This window comes from Cinclus cinclus, chromosome 3 (genome assembly GCF_963662255.1).
Source record: "Cinclus cinclus chromosome 3, bCinCin1.1, whole genome shotgun sequence".
Classification (NCBI taxonomy): Eukaryota; Metazoa; Chordata; class Aves; order Passeriformes; family Cinclidae; genus Cinclus; species Cinclus cinclus.
This window is the reverse complement of record NC_085048.1, coordinates 85,219,836-85,237,957: the sequence shown is the minus strand read 5'-3', so window position 1 is coordinate 85,237,957 and position 18,122 is coordinate 85,219,836. Positions and strand designations below refer to the sequence as shown.

Here is an 18,122-nt window from a genome sequence, read left to right as displayed (position 1 = left end):
GCCTCCTGAGGCAGGGTAGCAGTGAGCTATCCTAGCTCTTTATGCCAGCCACTGACTTTCCCTTTTCTACACCTGGCTTCACTTTCCTGGGTAGCCACACATCACAGCTCATGGCTGAGTCAAAACCACAGGTTGTGTGTGTGAAAGCAATAATTCACTGCTGTAGCTGCCTCCATTCAGTCAGCATACCTAGCCACCCTTCCTACATTTTTGTCTTCAAAGACCCTTTTATACAGCAAATGGACCTGATACTTTCACATGCTCTTGCATTTCCCAATCAGTTCTAATTTTAGCCAAATTTAGGCCTGTGACTTGACAAGCACTTGCAAAGTACTCTCATTGCCATTCATCTTGGTATGTGTATATACTGAGGCTTTCATAACCAGTCTTGCCATTTTACCTCTTCTTGGAGTCATCTTGTGCTGAAGCCTGATGAGCAGGTAATTATTTGAAAAAGGATTACAGCTCTGGAGCTTTTTTACAAAGGCTGAAGGAAGCTGTTGCTTCATGGCATATTAAATGGCATGTGGTCATTTTAAACACCTTCTGGATTGCTAATGAATTATCAGATTTGTTCAAGAGCAAAGAATACCGATTTTTATCTGTATGGTTCAACAGTTTTTAAGCCAGTCTTTTTATGACAAGATTTAGTTTGTTATGTATCTGCAGCTGAGGAAAATAAAAATATCAGCTCCTCCATGGATGCATCTTGGTGCTGGTAGTCTGTTTCAAAATGTCAGATTTCTTGTATGTGCTATGTGTTTGAACCATGCTTCCTCTGGATGTCATTCCCTGAGGGAATTAATTATGGTGGGATATATCGCATACATAACCACAGGTTCTGTTAAGCTTTCTGGAGGAAAAACTGTGAGTCAGGTCAGCAGTGAGCCCGAGCACTTTTAGTTGCCTTGGAGTACTGAGTTCTGCACAGTGACTTTTGGATATCCTTTCAGTGAGGTACTTAAGGAAGGGTGTGGACATATTAATGAAAATACAATGCCCTCAGTGTGGTGTGAATGGAGAAGAGCACTATACCTGTGTTTTGCATATATTGGCTTAGAAAAGAAACTGAAATTAGATTGTGAGCTCTGAATTGCAGCTGGTTTGCATAGTGGTCTTTTCAGAGGGGAAAAAAAAGGCATACATAAATGCAAAGTAGTTTATATGCCTAGTGGTAAATGGTAAACAGAACAGTTATAATATTATTAATGCTTTTAGGTTGATATCTGTTCTTCCCCTTCAGGTTTAAGAAAAAACTGTTACATGCTGCAAACTTCTCAGAAGGCACAGATTATAAATACAGTCTTCTGATTTATCCTAGTGTGCTCTGACCTGTCACTCTGCAGAGCCCTGCACCGAGTTAACAGGATATGTAACACTGTATAAACATGGAGATTTCCTTGTGTTCAGATGTCAGTGAGTGCAGTCCAGCCTCTTCCTGAGATGCTGAGGTGCAGAGTTTGGCCTCAGGCTGCTGTGCTGCAGGGCTGCTCCATGGTCAGCACTGGCAGCCCATGCAAGCCGGGCATTTCTGCATGGACTTTCTCTCCACACAGGAGAAAGGAAAGCATAGGACTCTTCCCTTTGAAAGGCTGGAGTTTGCTATGCATCATCACTTCTGTTCCTTTCTTCTTTTCAGTTGCAGAATCCTTATGGATGTATGGAGGGCTAGAATTCTGCAAGTGAGTTATTCATTTAAGGGCATAAAGTAGGCTGATACAAGCTGATCAAACTGCACTAACCCTGCACTTCATTTCTGTGTTTATCTGATGCATTCTCATTTCTAGGGAGTTAAAGCTGCCTGAACTTTTCTGACTTGAAGCTTGAGTGCCAGATCCTCAGCTGGTTTAAAAAGATAAAAATCCATTCATTTCAGTTGAACAGAGCTGATTACCTTCAGCTCACTGTCAGACCCTGAATGTTTAGTTTTTTTACCTGCTCTCTTACAGCTGTTAGGTCTAAATTTTGGAACAGAGTTCAATTTTGAAAGCACTGTTGTGTAAAAATTCGTAAAGGTCAGTGGTTGCTAAGTGCTGGACTGTGTCTCAAAAAAGACCCGCCTTCTGTGGGTGGGTGAAGAACACAAAAGTAAACCAAAAACCAGTAATCCTGTCACCTGCACTGTGCTGTAAAATGCAACCTGTTTTTCAGCAGTCAGACCTGGTTAATTCCAGCCAGCCTTTAAATTGTATTTGCAGTTTTACACTAAGGTGTTTTTCTCAGACTGTTACTGAAAGAAGGCCAAATATTTTTGAATGTTTAAAATGTAATTACTATGCATGTTTTCTCAGAGGATTTTCTCTAATCACATATGCAGTGCTTTAGATGTATAATACTGTGTCATCTCTCTCAGCACATCTGGAAGACCTGTCACATTGGGATGTAGTATATTGCAGAAAAATAATCCATTAATCTGATTTTAGGTTCAATCAGCCATGGATTCTCTTTTTACTTCTGATTTGGTTTGGTTTGGTTTTGGTTTGTTTTGGGTTTTTTTTCCTTTACCATGCATATATATTCCTCACTTTTCTCTCAAGGCTTTTATTTTTTATTGGCAGTTCTAATTGAAATTTGCTAGGTGTCTGACAGGCTGAGACTGCTGATTGTTACTTGAGAGCAGTGACTCAGCTGAGTTGTACAGTGTAAGGTGTACCTGCTGGAGCCATGTGTGCAACAGTGCAGTTCAAATTTACATCAGAATTAAGGATTAAGGCTTCACATTTAATGTACAGCCTGCAAAATCCTGAATTATGTTCATGTTTAGCTAAAATGTGCACAGCTTTGTGCTGGGAAAACCTAACACTGGAATAGTAGTCAAGGATGCAAACTATGGAACTGGGTCTGTAAGTCAGCAATGTCCTTGGCTTGATGTGTGTAGTTGGGAAATTATTAGGAAGAAGATGGCTGGAAACAAACCTAACTGTTCACAGTTATATTCTGAGTTTTTATATCTGAGTAATGGTTAAGGAGAGCTATCACAGTATCAATTCAGCTGTTTGTGTGAGATCTATGGGGAATCTTTACTGGTGGAGAGGCAACAACATGACAAAAAGTGCTACCATTGCCAAAGCCAATCTGCATGGTTTTAAGACTGACAGGGATTAGGGGCCACAAGTCCTGACTCTGCAATTAGCCTTGTACAAAGTGAGAAGGAATTATAAAGTAAGAGCTTTGTAAGGAAATTTAATGCATCTTCAAAACACTCTGTGGTGAAAATGCAACCCAGCACTACGATAAATACAGTTTTGTTTGCCTGATTTTACCAAGTCTGCGGAAACACTCAACAGTGTACTGCATTGAGCCAAATGGTAACACAGGTTTTGCTGGGTTAGCTCAGTCATGCCAGTGAAGGACTGAGTGAAACTGCAGTAGCTGATTTTCAGCACATCTGTTGAAGTACAGATCTGAGTCTGTACACTGGTCACTATCTCTGCTTTAAAGGTCATGCTCCTGTGCCTTCCTGCTGCTGTTCCTGCACTAACTGTGTTCGCCTGGTGCTGACATAGGCTGCAGTTAACATCGAGGTTTTGCTTTGCAGGCCTAGACAAATAGGATTCCTGATGGTAGCAAAATAGTAATTTCTTTCTCTGGAATTTTCTTTGGTGAAGCCAGCAGTTTTCTGTCTACTTACCAAAATGCAGGTTTGTTCTTGATACTGTGGGTTTCTTTGGTTTGGGGTTGTTTTTTTTTAGAAGTTGTTTTTGAGGTTGGGTTTCTTTGGGGTGTTTTCAGAAATGAAGGGGCTTTTGTCTGTCTTCATTTCTGTCACTTCTTCCACCTTTTAACCGTGTGTTTTCCTATATTTTTTCAGGCTGGCATATAAACCTGCTCCTTCATATCTTGCAGAGCAAGCTCATCTTGTAAAAAAGCACTTCCTCTGAACTGTCATAAGTATATGATGGGTTTAGCCAGAACCTAGGTCGAAACATGCCCGTATGTGCCCCACAACCAGTATTCTGTCATGAAATTCAGTGGCTTTTTCAACCCTGCTGAGATGTGCAGTCAGTGCACGCTGAATATCGGCAAACTCTGGCCCCTCTTGTGTTACTCATGTTAATACTTTGTCCTCTGCAAAGTTAAGCAGTTAGGAGAGATCATTCTCCTCATAAAGACCTGGATCTACCAAGGCTCTTAATCACACGCTAAGTTTTAAGGAGAGGAATAATTGGTTTCTTGTTGACTTCAGCAGGACTCATGCTTAAAGATGGAGGCCTTTGAGTGTGTTACTGTAGTAGTGCCAAAGTGGCATAAATTATATTACTCCAGATTAAAATCATTAAAAGAGTGAGGTCTGTTTACCAACATTGCACAATGTAATTTGAAAAAGAAAAGTTTATTTTATGCCTATTGTTTGTATAGCAAAGCCAGATTTTGTGCGGTTCTAATTTACTAATACAGTGGGGGCATGTTGCAGTTTAAGAGTGTTGGTTCCAAGTATCAGTAACATGCAAGATTTCATAAATATGTCGGGTTGGATAGAAATGTTTTATTAATCCTTTATGGGGTTCTGCTTTACAGTATTTTGTTGCATAATTTATACATCCATAATAAGAGTATGCTATCACTTGTTATTACCTTGATAGTAGGTTAATTAGGAGGTATTTCATTTGGTTTTAAATACATGGATCAGGATTGAGACATACATTTCCAAAAGGAAGCTATGTTATTGGTTGACGCTGAGGTGACTTTTGGAGGTTGAGGTCAAATGTTACTTTATGAGCCAGAGTCCTGGTGTCCTTTCCTCTATAAGCAGCCTAAGCTACACATAATAGAGGCTTTTTATGAAAAATACAACAGTTTAGAAGTGTAAGTGAAGCATCCAGTTCCGCAGTCTTTGGAGATAGGAAGTACTGGCAGCATGTTAAATATTCAGCTTAGTCTGTTAATGTTCTTTTCTTGTCTGGGAGGATCTCTGCTCAGCAATGAGAGACCCTAGTCTTGGTTTCCTTTTTCATTTCTGTAAATCAAGAGTTGTTCCAGTGTTTGTGGCAGCGTGATAGTTCTCAGCTCTGCCCCTCCAAATGAATTCCTCTTTGATCAGGGCTGACTGAATTTGTTGAGGGGCACATCTGATGAAATTCTGAAGAATTGGGCCCAGCTGATGAGAAAATGTTTTAAAAGTCATGTCAGTTACGGAGGAACTCAACCTTCTTTTCTTCCTGTCCACAAATAACTCTGAAGCTCAGAGCACCCATATTAAGGGATTAAATGTAAAGGATATGGGACAGGCAGGGATGAAGGTCCTACTTCTCCAAATGCTTTGCAAAGGTCATTCCTGTTATCTGCCCTGCATTTGGAAGAGTTAAAGCACAGTGGCCTGGATCGACTTGCCCAAAACTGGCCAAGGAGTCATGTGAGACAGCAAGGTGTGGAGCATGGCTCTCCCAGGTCCCCAGCCCGAGCCATAGGATATTTGCCACGCTGCCCCCTGGGTGGAATGCAGTGGACTGTGTTCTCAGAACAACTTTGAGATTGCACTGACGTGTGTTTTGCCATGTAGGTGTTTGTTTCCACCACAAGTGAGACTCTGCACCGCAGCTTCACTTGAGTTCAAGTTTGAGGGCTTGGGTCTGCTGGATGGAGAAGCTGTGCATTGAACTCCTACTGAATTCAGGATTGAAATTAAATAGGAGGTGGACCTCGAAGCTCCTAGCCTTAAATGCCCAAGACCTGGCTCTGGTTTTCAAATGTATTCATAACAGTGTCCAGCACAATGGGGAATAAATATTCCACGTAGGTCTGTCAGAGAACAAAACAATGCCGGGGGAGACTTGCAGAATAAACCTCAGTTTAACATCTTCTGAATTGTTACAAGGTAAAATTTAATTCACTGTTCTTACAAAAGATACCTAGTTTTATATTGCAAATAAAAATTTATTGTAAACACATTTCATAGAAAAACTGGGAACTTTTTCCGCAGGTGTTGCTGTAAAACTTAAAACTGTGGAAATTATTGTGTGTTTTTATTCAGGCAAGATGTGGACTGATATAAAGATGATTTGTGATAGTACAGAATTGTTTTGTTGGCAATTCCTCATCAAAGAGGGAGATTAGAAGTCTTTTCAGGTGTATCACTTGTGGATTCTGTGTAACCCGCTGAGACAAGCATTTTTATCAGCTCTTCGAACAGTTTGTTTCCTACTTACTAGAAAGCAAAATACCACGAGTCTGGCATTCAAAAGTAATCACTTAAGTGAAAGGAACGAAGACAATAGTTCTTATCACCTTTTTTTTCTCCTTTTCTTGGGTGTGACTAGATAAGGCTTGATACTGAAGACAAGTGAAGCTCAAGAATTTCAGTGTCTTTTGGTTTTTTTTCTTTCCAAGGAAATCAGCTTGTTTTTTCCAAACTGTTAGTTAATTGTTTATTTTCCTTCAAGTGACAACCAGCCTGGGTTTAGCAGATAAAGGAGGTTTGTTACAAGATGCCCTTTTGATTAAGGGGCGCTTTCTGAATGGACCACGTAAGTATTCATAGTATCATATTTGCTCTCTGTATCAGAAATGAAATCTGATGGACATGAATGCTGAAATAAGTGCATGTGGTTGCTGGGCTGGCTGCACACATTTGTCTTGGGAAGTGGCATTTGGGTCTGTGTAGAGTTATGCAGCATAGTCCATGGGCAGGACCTTAGTCTGGCAGACAGGAGATCCTTCTGCCATCAGGTGCAAGCTTCAGCTTGCAGGAGGATGCAGTCCAAGAAAACAACATCCAGAGCTTGATCCATGCCAGTGGCTGCTCTCTTGCTTTTGCTTTGCAGTCTCCTCCTACAGCTGCAGCCTTGGTCTTGGCTTTCCTGATCACCTCTTTTTGTGTTTTCCCCCCTCCTCTATAAACAAAAACCTTCTAGGTGCCTTGTGCCAAGAGGCTGAGCATAGCAAATTGTCTCTATTGTGTTAACTTTTAAATAGTTTAGGGTCTACCACACTGGAAGTCGTTTTCACCCTGTGCTGTAGCCTGTATTGTTTGTGGAGAAACATTAGCCGAATTGCTGTTGTCTTGCAGGACTGGTCTCAGAGCAGGGTGTTCTTATAAAGGAGGAGTTGACAGCTCTGAGTTTGCTGGTTTCCCTGAGTTAGGAGGATGAAGTCACTAATCCTTCGGGCATGGTGACAGATTTCTTGTTTTTATTTCTTTGTTCATACTGGGGGCTAACTGGGCAGGGAGCCATAAAAATTAGGACTGTGTGTAAAAGTATATGATCAATTTTTTTTTTTTTTTTTGTTCGGAAAGTGATAGATAACATTGCACGGCATGAAGTTATAAAAGGAGGTTGCAGTCAGAGTTGCTGGCATTAATTTAACTAGAGAATGTGCCCTTAAATGTCAGGAGACAGCAAAAAACACAGAGTTATTTGAGAAGACAGCAACTTTGATGTTGATTTTATCAACAAAAATACGGGAGATAAAAAGCAGCTCCCCAGTTTTGCCTCCTTTTTTTCTTTTTCATAATTTGACTAGGGCATTAGCAGGTGTTTTAGGAGGGTTGATGAAACCATAATAGTTATAGTGAAAGAATATCCATAATCTAATTGACTTGTTTAGGTGACTCACCAAACAGGTGACTCAATAACTGGGAAACTAAGTAACTGATTTTCTGTGAAGATACCACAGTTCCAGATAAAACAAGATAGACAGTCTGGGTTATAAAAAGAACATGAGCTGCAGTCCTGTTCCTGCTGTGTCAAAATGTAAAAGTAGCCATTCTTGATCAAACTAAGGGCTTATGTGGCTTCAGCAGGGCATCTGGTGAATGCACAGGGAAAAGTGTACAGAAACCTAGCAGTAGGATGATCCTACCCCTCATACGTGATCCCTGCTTCTGTCAGCACATTGGCTCAGAGGCTTTAGGAGCCAGAGGTGGCTCAGAGGCTTTAGGAGCCAGAGGTTGCGTTAAAATGTCTTTAATGCCCTTGATGGACCTGTCATCTGTGAACCCTTTTTGAACATATTTGTGTCTGCTCCAAAGTATCCTGCAGCAATGGGTGTTGCATTTTACTTTTGTGTTGTATGAAAAAGCACTTTGCTCATTTTAAATCCACAGTTTGATTGCTTATTGGATATTCTTTCTTTGAAACAAGAGATTGCTTTTATTTCCTGATCATCTTCATGCTATTAATGATTTTATAAATCTGTCATCTCTTTTCTCAGACTCTTTTTCGGACTGAGAAGTCTGTTTACTATCTCTGTATATCAAAAGCATTCCAAAACTTTGATCATTTCTCTTGTCTCTTTCATCCTCTTTCCAGCTCTGTTAGATCAGTTTGTGTCCTGTAGTCACCTTTATCCTCCTTTTGTATCCATTACCTTAAAGGAGAAGAATCTGATTCAAGAAGCTCAGAGTGTAGGGGGTTTGAATCCACACCTTGAAGTTCATCAGAGGGCATGCTGAGGTCCTCCACTCATCCAGGCTGGGACACTCCCCTGCTTTTCATTGTCTCTAGTGTGAATATGTATCTGGGCTTCAGAGGGGTGGTAGGGTGAGCTGGTCACTGCTGTTCAGTGGCACTGTGCTGCTCCATGCCCCATTACCCAGACGCTGGAATTGTGTTTGCTGCTCTTGGATCTGTCACTGGTTTCCGTCTCTGAGGAAATGTCTGTACAAACCAGCAGGCACATGCATCCCATCCTTTAATAGAGGAACAAAGTACACATAGCAGCTGGAGAAGGTCGGTAGCCTCATGCTAATGTACGTGGTTGTCTGGTGAATTAAGATACACTGCTGCATGTTTTGGTGGTTTGTTTTGCATTCAGAATCCGAAATAACCCAGCAGCTGTGTGTGTAGGTAGTCAGATCTGGGTAAATAATGAAAGACTTTGGGGAGTGACAGCATTGATCTAGTAAAGCTCGAAGACAGATCTTTGTGTTCTGTAGATCTTTGAGAAACTGCTGACAAGCTCTCAAAAACTGAAGGGGTTTTAAGCAGACAGCAAATAGTAAAATATATAGACAAATGACTGCATAATAGTCATTAGTCCTAATTTAGTCTCTTAACCTTGAAATTAGTGGAAGATGTTACTGTTTGTTACAGTACTGGCGTTATTTATTGCTTGTCAAGTAATAAGACACAGATCCCACCATGATACTGTATAAATGTGTAGTACAAGGGCAACATTTGGTACTAAGAACTCAATGTTAAAACAGGTTTTAAAAGTCACAATAATTAACTGTTTAATAAATCATATTAAAGTCCTAGAGCATCCATAAAACTGTAAATTGGTTATTGCAACTTACAACTTTCACAGATGTGCTCATAAGCATTTATAGTATACGTATGCACTTGTGAGATCTGATAATAAATATTAGCTATTAAACCTCAGTAATTAAATTTTCAGAGATGGGAAAGAATTGCCTCTTCATGGGTAATATTAAAGAGCTTAAAAGCTGAGCATTTAGCCAGGTAGGATTAGAAGACTCTTGGAAGTGCTAGATAGATGTATTTGGCCAGGGCTTGAGACATCATGAGTATAAACAACTGAAAGCAGTCTTTATGAAGACAAATGTGGAATGCCTTCTGAAATCAATCAAAGCAGCTTGTTTGCTTCTGAAAATTTTTGTAGGTCTTTCAAGATTCCTGTCTTCACCTTTTTTGTCTAAGTGTGATATATTACAGTGATATGGTACTTTATACTGTTGAAGTTTTGATACTTAGGAAACCTCATTTTTAGTTCATTTTGAACTTAAGGTCTCACCAAATTCAACTATATCCATATTCTAATTTCCCAGACTTAATGTGATAGAGTAAGAGATGGGTGTGTTTTATTGTGGCAGTAACCTGATATTCTATTCAAGAAAAAAAGCCTTTGCATACTGTCCATATGCAGCACGAAAGAAAACCTCTTTTGAGAGAGAGCTTAGAGTCTTGTATGAAGTTACTTTCCCTTGGTACTGTCCCTGAAATCATACACATTACAAGAATGATTTGTGGATTTTTTTTCTGTTTTCCTATGCTTATGTAGTAGCAATTTATATACTTGGTTTAGCCCAAATCTGGTTTTGTGTCCACAGGCTAATAGAATTATCAATGACTGTATTGGTAATCTTTGGGCTGTTTTTATATGCTGAATCTTTTAAAAAGTGTACACTGCTTAATGCTACAAGCATCATACAAGTGTACAATGATATTAAGAAATACAATAAGGTGAGATCTGTGCATAAATAATTTTTATTTATGCCCCTGAAATTGTGTGCAGACACTGATAGGACACAACATTTGTTAGATCTTTGCATAGCAAGAGTTCTAGCTCAGTAATAAAATTATAATCCTAAGGTAAGTGATACTGCTTCACTGTTTAATCCATGTATTTACTTACCACTGTTACAAAGCTTGTTAGAAACTGAAAAATACTAACAGTGCATAACACATGCAGCCTGATACCCTGATTGTATTTACACCTTTTAGTTTTCATGTTTAATTGCTTTGTTTACTACTGCCACTGGTATGGTTTGATTCTTCTTGCTTCTTACATTCTTCCAATTTGTCTTTTGGTTTGGTTCATTATAAGATTGTACAGTAACATGGATAACACTACTCCCAAAGTGAATTGCCACAACAGCTAGTAGGGCATGGTATCTCCAAGATCCTGTAGTGTGCCTGTGCCTTACAGCTCAGCATACTATTGTGCTGAGGCTTCATTAAGTTCTTCTGAGAGACTTGTGTTTTCCCCATTTTCATTAGCTGTTCTCTCTATCTCTGCTGAGATAGAACATTGTGTCTTCATCCAGAGCAGTTGACATATACTCACAGTAAGCAGTAAACAGCAGAGTGATGAAATGCTTGCTTTGTCTTTTTAATGCTTACCTGCAATGTATAAAGATATTACGTAGTGATTTTACTTGCCTGCTGACAAGCCATCTATGTCCCTACTAATGTAAAAAGAAGGAGCCTTCAATATAACCCTCCTGTCCAGGAGTTTGACTGTTAATAGGTTCTTTGATTTAATTAATACTGAGTGGTATCTTACCATGTTGAGAAACGTGGCGTTATTCTGGGATGTAATACAACTGGTCTCTGGGCCTTGGTCTTCTTGACCACCATTCTTCTGCTGCAAGGAGGGCTGTACAGTGCTTTAGAAAGTCTTTCATTTTGGAAGTTATAGTGGTTTTAAAATTATTCTGTATGCTTAAAATAGCATAGATCATTCAATGTGCTTGTTTCTGGAACTATAAGAGTATTTTTAATAGAATAACTTCCAGAAAGAAGCTGAAGCAGTCTCACCCCTCTGCACAGTGCAGCCCAAAGAAACACTCATCAGACTATGCATCAAACGCACAGCTTCTATTTGTACACTACCATTGCTTTCCAGATGTTATCCTGCCTTGCTGAAAAGGCTTTAATGACTGCAGAATTTACTGTTCACACAAGGTAGTTGCTGCAACGATTATTTTCCTTGATAGTTATGTGAATGCACTTACAAATTTCCATTTGACTAGTTTCACCTTCCAACAACTTCTTCAATTCTCTGTATCTTTTCTTTTACATCAAAGACTCAAGGAGAGACTTCATGTAGATGCTTTCAGGCTGGGGCAAAACAATTTCTTTGCTGCTTATTGGTTAAAGCAAATAAACTGAGCTCCTCAAGCCTTTGATGAAATACATTTTTCTAGCCCTCAGATCATTTGCATAACTGTTTCCTGAACTGTATCCCATTTTTAGTCATCTTCTGGAGTCAAAGAGCAAGAACTATCAACAGGAGCTGTAGCTATAGCAAGTGTCTTGCTGAAGCTCTGATCAAGAATAGCCACATCTTCCAGCTCCTACCTGATTACATTTCTGTATATGGATGCTGAGGATTGTTTGACCTTTTTAACTGCATTGCTGCTCAGGAACTTCATGTTTCCTTCAATGCCACTACACTCCAGGGTGTAACTTCCCATCTTCCTAATGTTGATATGTATTCCTTATACCAAAGTGATTGATTCTATAGTCTGTTGTATTGAAACAAGCTTTGCTCTTAGGAGCCCACTTCTCTGGGAATACAGAGCAGCAGGCATTGCTGGCCATTTCCGTTGCTAACCACTCATTTGAATTCAGACTTATTTTTTATTAATAGTGCATCCATCCACTGTTTCATCTTTATCCCAGCAAAATTTTGATCCATCTGTGTTTTAGCCTCAAATACCTGAATCATAAAGGCATTTCTTCTCACTTAGAGGGTCAGCATCTCTAAGAGCAAATGATGTTCATACCCGTATTTGTTTTGCTCACACCAGTAACAAGGAAATCAAAGACATAGAGTAGGGATGTAAAATAGTAAAGGGTAAAGACAAATCCCCTTGATTACAAATCTTGATATGCCTTTCCTAGTCAAAGTTTGTACCTGAGGAATTTAGTGGAATGCTTGTTCTACCAGGTGAAATTGTAGCAGCAGCCATGAGCAGACTTCACTATAGCAGTTGATACAGCTGGGTTGTATTTTGGTCACTACCATTCCCACCCCCCCAAAGAAAAAACAAACAAACAAACAAGAAACCCAAATCAAAAATGCCCACTCTAACATCTGTTAGTGCCAAATGGAACTGCCATTTTAGCACATGCCTGGAGATACACACAACACAGTCTTGGCAGTAGAGTTCTAATTATTCCAAGTGCAAATTCTTCTCTAACATTGTATGTGCAGTTGCTCTTACCTCATTGTGAAGTAGTTTGGATTCCTCCGGAGCCTGCAGGTCACATTCACAAAACTGTTTTTAGGATTTTTAACATTCAGCTGTTGTATGCATGTATATACACATATGTGCTTCTAGTGGATTAATTACTAGCCATATCAAGTGAATTAAATTGTGTTGATATTGGACTTCATGAAAGCATTTAAAGCAGAAAGGTAAGTTTGCATTAATATAAAAGAAATAAATCCTCTTCACAATTAAGATAAAATGGGAGTAGTGAAGGATGGTGTTAAAAGCCATGCTGGCAGCAAGTGGTAGGTTGTGTCATTGCCAAATCTGTCTTCTAACCTCTGTGTGACCCAATTCTGCTGAATTCCAGTGGTGTGTGCAAGTACATCTTCTCTAGGTATAAGAATAGCAGCAGCAGTTACACTACCTAGAACAAGAATGTACAAGGCTATCAGCTGTCTTGCCTAGGGGCATGAGATGAGCGCCAGCTGGGGTTAAGAAAAAGCATTTCCTTCCTGTGAGGCATTACATAATTATCTGTGTGTGTTAAGTGTGCTGGGGTTTTTGTCTGAAATTTATTATATAAGCCAGTGCTATAAGAAGATGCCAGACTAAGAAAACAGCCTGGGCATATGCATTATGGCAATTCTTTTTTCTCCCGTTTTTAATGCTGTCCAAAATAAAATGAGACTCAGTATATGTTTCACCTTGTTAGCTTTACAATGTTTTGCTTTTAACACTGTCCTGCCAGCTTTGTGACGCAAATTTGACTGCAGCTGAGGAATATTGTTAATCCTCTCATCTCCTTGTGGGGAATCAAAGTTGAGCCAAACGAAATGTTTCATGCTACGGTGTTTTCTTTTATTACTGTATGTACAAAGCAAGTAAAAATGCTGCCTGCCGGGATCTCACCGGATTCTCTACCTTCATGAGATGCCAATAAAATAGGAGTTATTCTTTTTTGTCTTGCAGCTTACTCTTCACCAAAGTAAAACTGGAATGGATACATAAAGGACCTGAAGAGGCTCTGGTGACCTGCAGACATATGTTGCAGATGTGGCAGATGGTATACAGTGTTTTACAGCACAGGTAGGCTTTCTCCACTGTAGCAAATTCAAATTTGTTATTTGCAACATGGTTATCTTTTTCAGTTTTCTAGATACTTGAGTTATTTTGCAAAAAGGGTGATAAACAGTATTGTTTAAAGGATAAGTAATATTTCTAGCAGTGATTAAAAAGAAAAAAAGAAATATTTTAATAGCCATTATTTTAAAAAATAAAAAGCCCCAAAACCTCAGTGTTTTCATATGGAAGAAGCAGTTTGAACCACGAGTTTCTGAACCAAATGGCTAAACATCTCTATCCATATTTGGATGTCCAGAATGGAGGACAGATTTTCTTTCTCCCCAATAGTGCTGAGCTTTCATCAGTTATTGTTCACAGTCTGCAGTAGTTGGCAGCACCCAGGAATGTGTGGGGATGACACAGTCCTGAAGTGAGTGAGCCAGGGAAAGGGAAAGGCACACTGCCAAACTCATATTCTGTAGTCGCACGCTGGTTGCACAGCTTGGTGCTAACTGGGCAAGGAAAGAAAGGAAGGATGAAGCATCTTTCTCCCTTCCCTTGTCCTAGTAAATCTGCATTCACACAATGCTGCATTCCCTGTTTTCTCCCTTTCATCTGCTGCCTCACTGAAAGGTGAAGTTCAGAAAGTGTGGAAGACACTGAGTTGGGTTTTCTTCCTTCCCAAACCCTTAGGATGTTGCCCTAGTCAAGGTAACAGTGTAGAGTGTCTTGGAAATATTATGCCAAGATCCCTCTCCCATAATGTCCACAGGGGTTGTGTTTGATGGGAAGGACAACGTGCTTGATGGCAGCAGTCAAGACAGCAGGGCGATGTAGCCTGAGTTGTTCTCCAATTTCTGTATGCATTTGCATAAGCTTTTTAAACACCAGAAGTATATGTACAGAATGGTGCATGTCTATGTACAAGTTTTCCTTGAGGGGTTATTAGTAATTCTTGTTGGTTTAGCTAATGAGCAGCAAACCAAACACAGAAATCAAGGTATTTTCATACAGAAGTGGTCTCTTACAGACTTGAATCATTGATTTCCTTAAGCCTTAGTGTCCTTAGCGAAGGATTCAATCATGTACCTCTCACATAAACAGTCTTCATACCCATGAGTAATTCTCATGAAGCTGATCAAATCCACACTGAACAATTATGACTGAGGAAGATTTACTTTTGCAAGGGGGGGCTGCAAGCCTGAGGCTGAAGAGAGTACATTGGAAAACAGACAAATAACTAGTTCAGCCATTTGGATTGCATTTGGATCCCAAGCTGTGCTTTGGCTCTTGTACTTAAAAACCTAAGGTGTGATAGCTTGAGAGGCTTTTGATAAGCTGTAGCCATAAAAGCCTAAACAAAACAAATCGCTTTGCTTTTTGTTTTTTTTTTTTGAAAACTCTAGTATGTATTTCACTGCTATTCCCAGCAGGGCTTTTTTTTTTTGTTTTTTACTTTCTCAAAAAATACATCATAAAGTATTTTTTATTAGGAAATACTACTGGAAAGGTAACAAGAATCAGCTTGGTATCTGCAGTTTTAGACTGGATTCAGTGACCCAGGAAGCCCCTTGTATTTAGCAAATTGCAGCAGTATCACCATACAAATATGTAAAATATTCTGGGTAGGGCTTGCAAAGGAACTTAAGGGGAATTCTTATCTGTGAGACTTCGATAAAGACATTCTTAGGGCCTCTTGCAAAAGAGAATGCTGTATTTACACAAAGCTGAGAGCTGTTGCACCCAGTACTCTTTACTGGTTCAATCAGTAGGTAATTACCTACACAATTAAATGGCACTTCAGTTGCATTTGTCTGGCCTGTTACTGGCTTTGCAATCTTGCTGTGACTTTGACAGACTAAAAAGTATTTCAGGGCCCAGTATTTTATCCCCAGCAGCTATTCGTATGCCCTGTTCAAGTACCCTGTCTTCTCTTTGACAAACTGGTGCCTCTGCAATCTCTCAACCAAGTGTTCCTCTCAGCATTTTTGCCATCAGTTAGTCCACTGTCTCAACTGCGTTTCGAAAACATGGGCAGTAGATTTCCTGCTTTCAGCCTTTCCAGGACCGTATATAGAAAGCAAATAATCTGGCTACTATTCATCCTTTCCATGGTGCATGGAAAAGCTTTCTTGGCTGAAGGCTTTGTACAGCAGCTTTTAAAAGGTACTTAATTTTCAGCCCTTCTCCGGGATAACAAAGCCATTGGGAGTGGCTGTTTTGCACAATGCATTACACTGGGTTTTTAGCCTGGGATTTTCCAATCTCTTCAACTGTCCTTAGATTCGAAGTACAGTTTATTAGCCAGTGTTTCAGCCTGTGCCTGAACAGTGATTCCATGGTGGTGGCTGCTGCATTGAGGTAGCACTTGCCTCGTGGAAGTAATACTTGGAAGTGCAGCTGCCTTATTCCTGAAAACACAGGAGTAAGACAGAGCTGTCTGTACAGTTCCAGCAGCAGCTCCTGGCAAAGGCACTTTCGTTTGGGTCAGTCCTGCCTAGGTAAGGCTGAGGCATAGGACACAGAATTTAATTTTCCCTTGTATCTGTTACTATGTGATAGTCTCAAATGAGTTATCAGTGTGGAAACCAGTATGGAGGACAAGGGAGACCCATTCAGGGACAGAGACTGGTACAGTCCAGTGCCCAAGAATTCAGAGTGCATTAACAGAAACCATTATGTTTGATCCCAAAGCCCAAATAAAAGGTTATTTATCTGTTGTAAATATGATTGGTATTATGATGAATGACAGTTTTCAGTTTCAGGCAGTTTTCAGTTTCAGGCTTTCAGTTTTAGGTTGTTGGCTGGGAAAGACAAGACTTGGTTTATCTTTTGCTGTTGTTTTCTGTAATAACAGAATAATCGTTTTTAAAACAAAATAGCAGTCCCAAGCTAATTCTTCTGCTAGATCAATGCAGATTCAAGGGAATTCTGTGCAATCCCTACCAAAGGACTCATCAGACTGAAAGATGGGGGCATCTACACCAATCATGCCTCTCTGACAGCTTGCTTCCTGAAAGGAATATTGTCCAAAGGCTGAGCTGCAGGCCTGGAAGTGTGCCAGAAAAAGTAGCTTGGGCAGTCACTTTTCCTTTGGGTATTTCGTCCCTTAATGGATGATGAGAGGAGATATCATCACCACTGATCCTTGGGGGATGGCAGACTATGTGGTGACAGGAAGGCTCAGGAGATCTGTGTTAAGTGATATTTTGGTAGGCACATGATTATTTTTTGGTGAGTTTCTCTTTGTACAGCCTCTCCTGTGAGGACAGAAGTCTATCAGAATAGAGCAGAGGTTCCCTGTTTCATAAAGCAGTGCTGTCTGGTAGCTTCTATCTTCCTCCTGGTTTTGAACAGAGCAAAGGTGGAAGGGGAGAAAATAAACCCTTTGGAATGTAAATATGAAGAAATTAGCACGCAGGTGGATGGTGGTAATTGATCTGTTTCAAAACATCAGCACAGTAGGTCTGTCAACAAATTATTCTGCAGAGGAGCCCAAGAGATGGTGGTTCTTTCTGGGTGTGGGTTTGCTAGTGGGCCTTCTCTGGTCTGACTTCCAGCTGCCAGCGTGTTTCTTGTCCAGTGATTTGCAGACTCCCTGTAGCCAAATAAACTAAATGCCAGCATGTGCCCTGGAGCCCCTGCTGGGCAGTCTCTGAGCTTCCTGTCCACTGGCACTAGGGCGGGTGTTAATACATTAAATAAGCTGATTTCTCACAACTGGAAACCTTGGTTTTTCACTTCCCATGGCAGCTAAACTACTGCCTCCTTTGAGGAGAACGTTTCTCCACTGAGAGATGTCCAGGTAACATAGTTTTGTTTTTTTACAGTGGCTCTGAGAAAGGAAGTAGTGTGACTGAAACACCGGTAATCAAAAAGCATAATGGACTGCATCTCACTCTTCCAGATGCTCATGACACTGATTCTGGTAAGGAAACAAGATTTGTGCTTTCCTGTCCTAAATACGTGCTTTTGTGAGAGATGATTGTTTCGTTTTCTCTGGAGAGGGTGGTGGGCCTGCACACACCTGTGTTGCTGGGCTGCTGGTCTAGGTCTGCCTCCATGGCTGGTTCTGCTGTAGAATGTGTCACTGTGGTTTGCCTGTACCTTGGCTTCCCCAAGCATAACACAGAGAGGAGTTCCTGCTTTCTTTCACAAAGCTCTCTGAGATGTATAATTTTTTTTTCCATTCCCTCCCTCATCCTGCCTCCCATTTAATTCATTTTTGATGTCCTGATCAAGCCAGCTGCTATTGTTGGTTTTGGAAAGCTGAGTGAGAGTGTCAATTCCTATTAGATGGTGATTTGCTTTGGGATTTTTTGCTTTGGGATTTGTGCGTAAACCTTGTGATGCTTTATTATATGGCAAATACATATTCACAGTAACAGACACAGTCAGATGGAAATAACTGAAACATCAAAGCTGATCTTGGAAGTAA

The 18,122-nt window shown here is 40.2% G+C and overlaps 1 protein-coding gene across 2 annotated transcripts in view; it reads left to right on the top strand.

Annotated features, from left to right (window-relative positions):
• The window catches only part of TTC7A (tetratricopeptide repeat domain 7A), a 166,179-nt gene that overhangs the window by 97,205 nt on the left and 50,852 nt on the right, over positions 1-18,122 (top strand). For both annotated transcript variants that reach the window (XM_062490355.1, XM_062490354.1), the window contains 2 exons: positions 13,592-13,708; positions 17,515-17,612. In XM_062490355.1, coding sequence (XP_062346339.1) covers positions 13,592-13,708; positions 17,515-17,612 — 215 coding nt within the window. The remainder of the gene's footprint in view (positions 1-13,591; positions 13,709-17,514; positions 17,613-18,122) is intronic.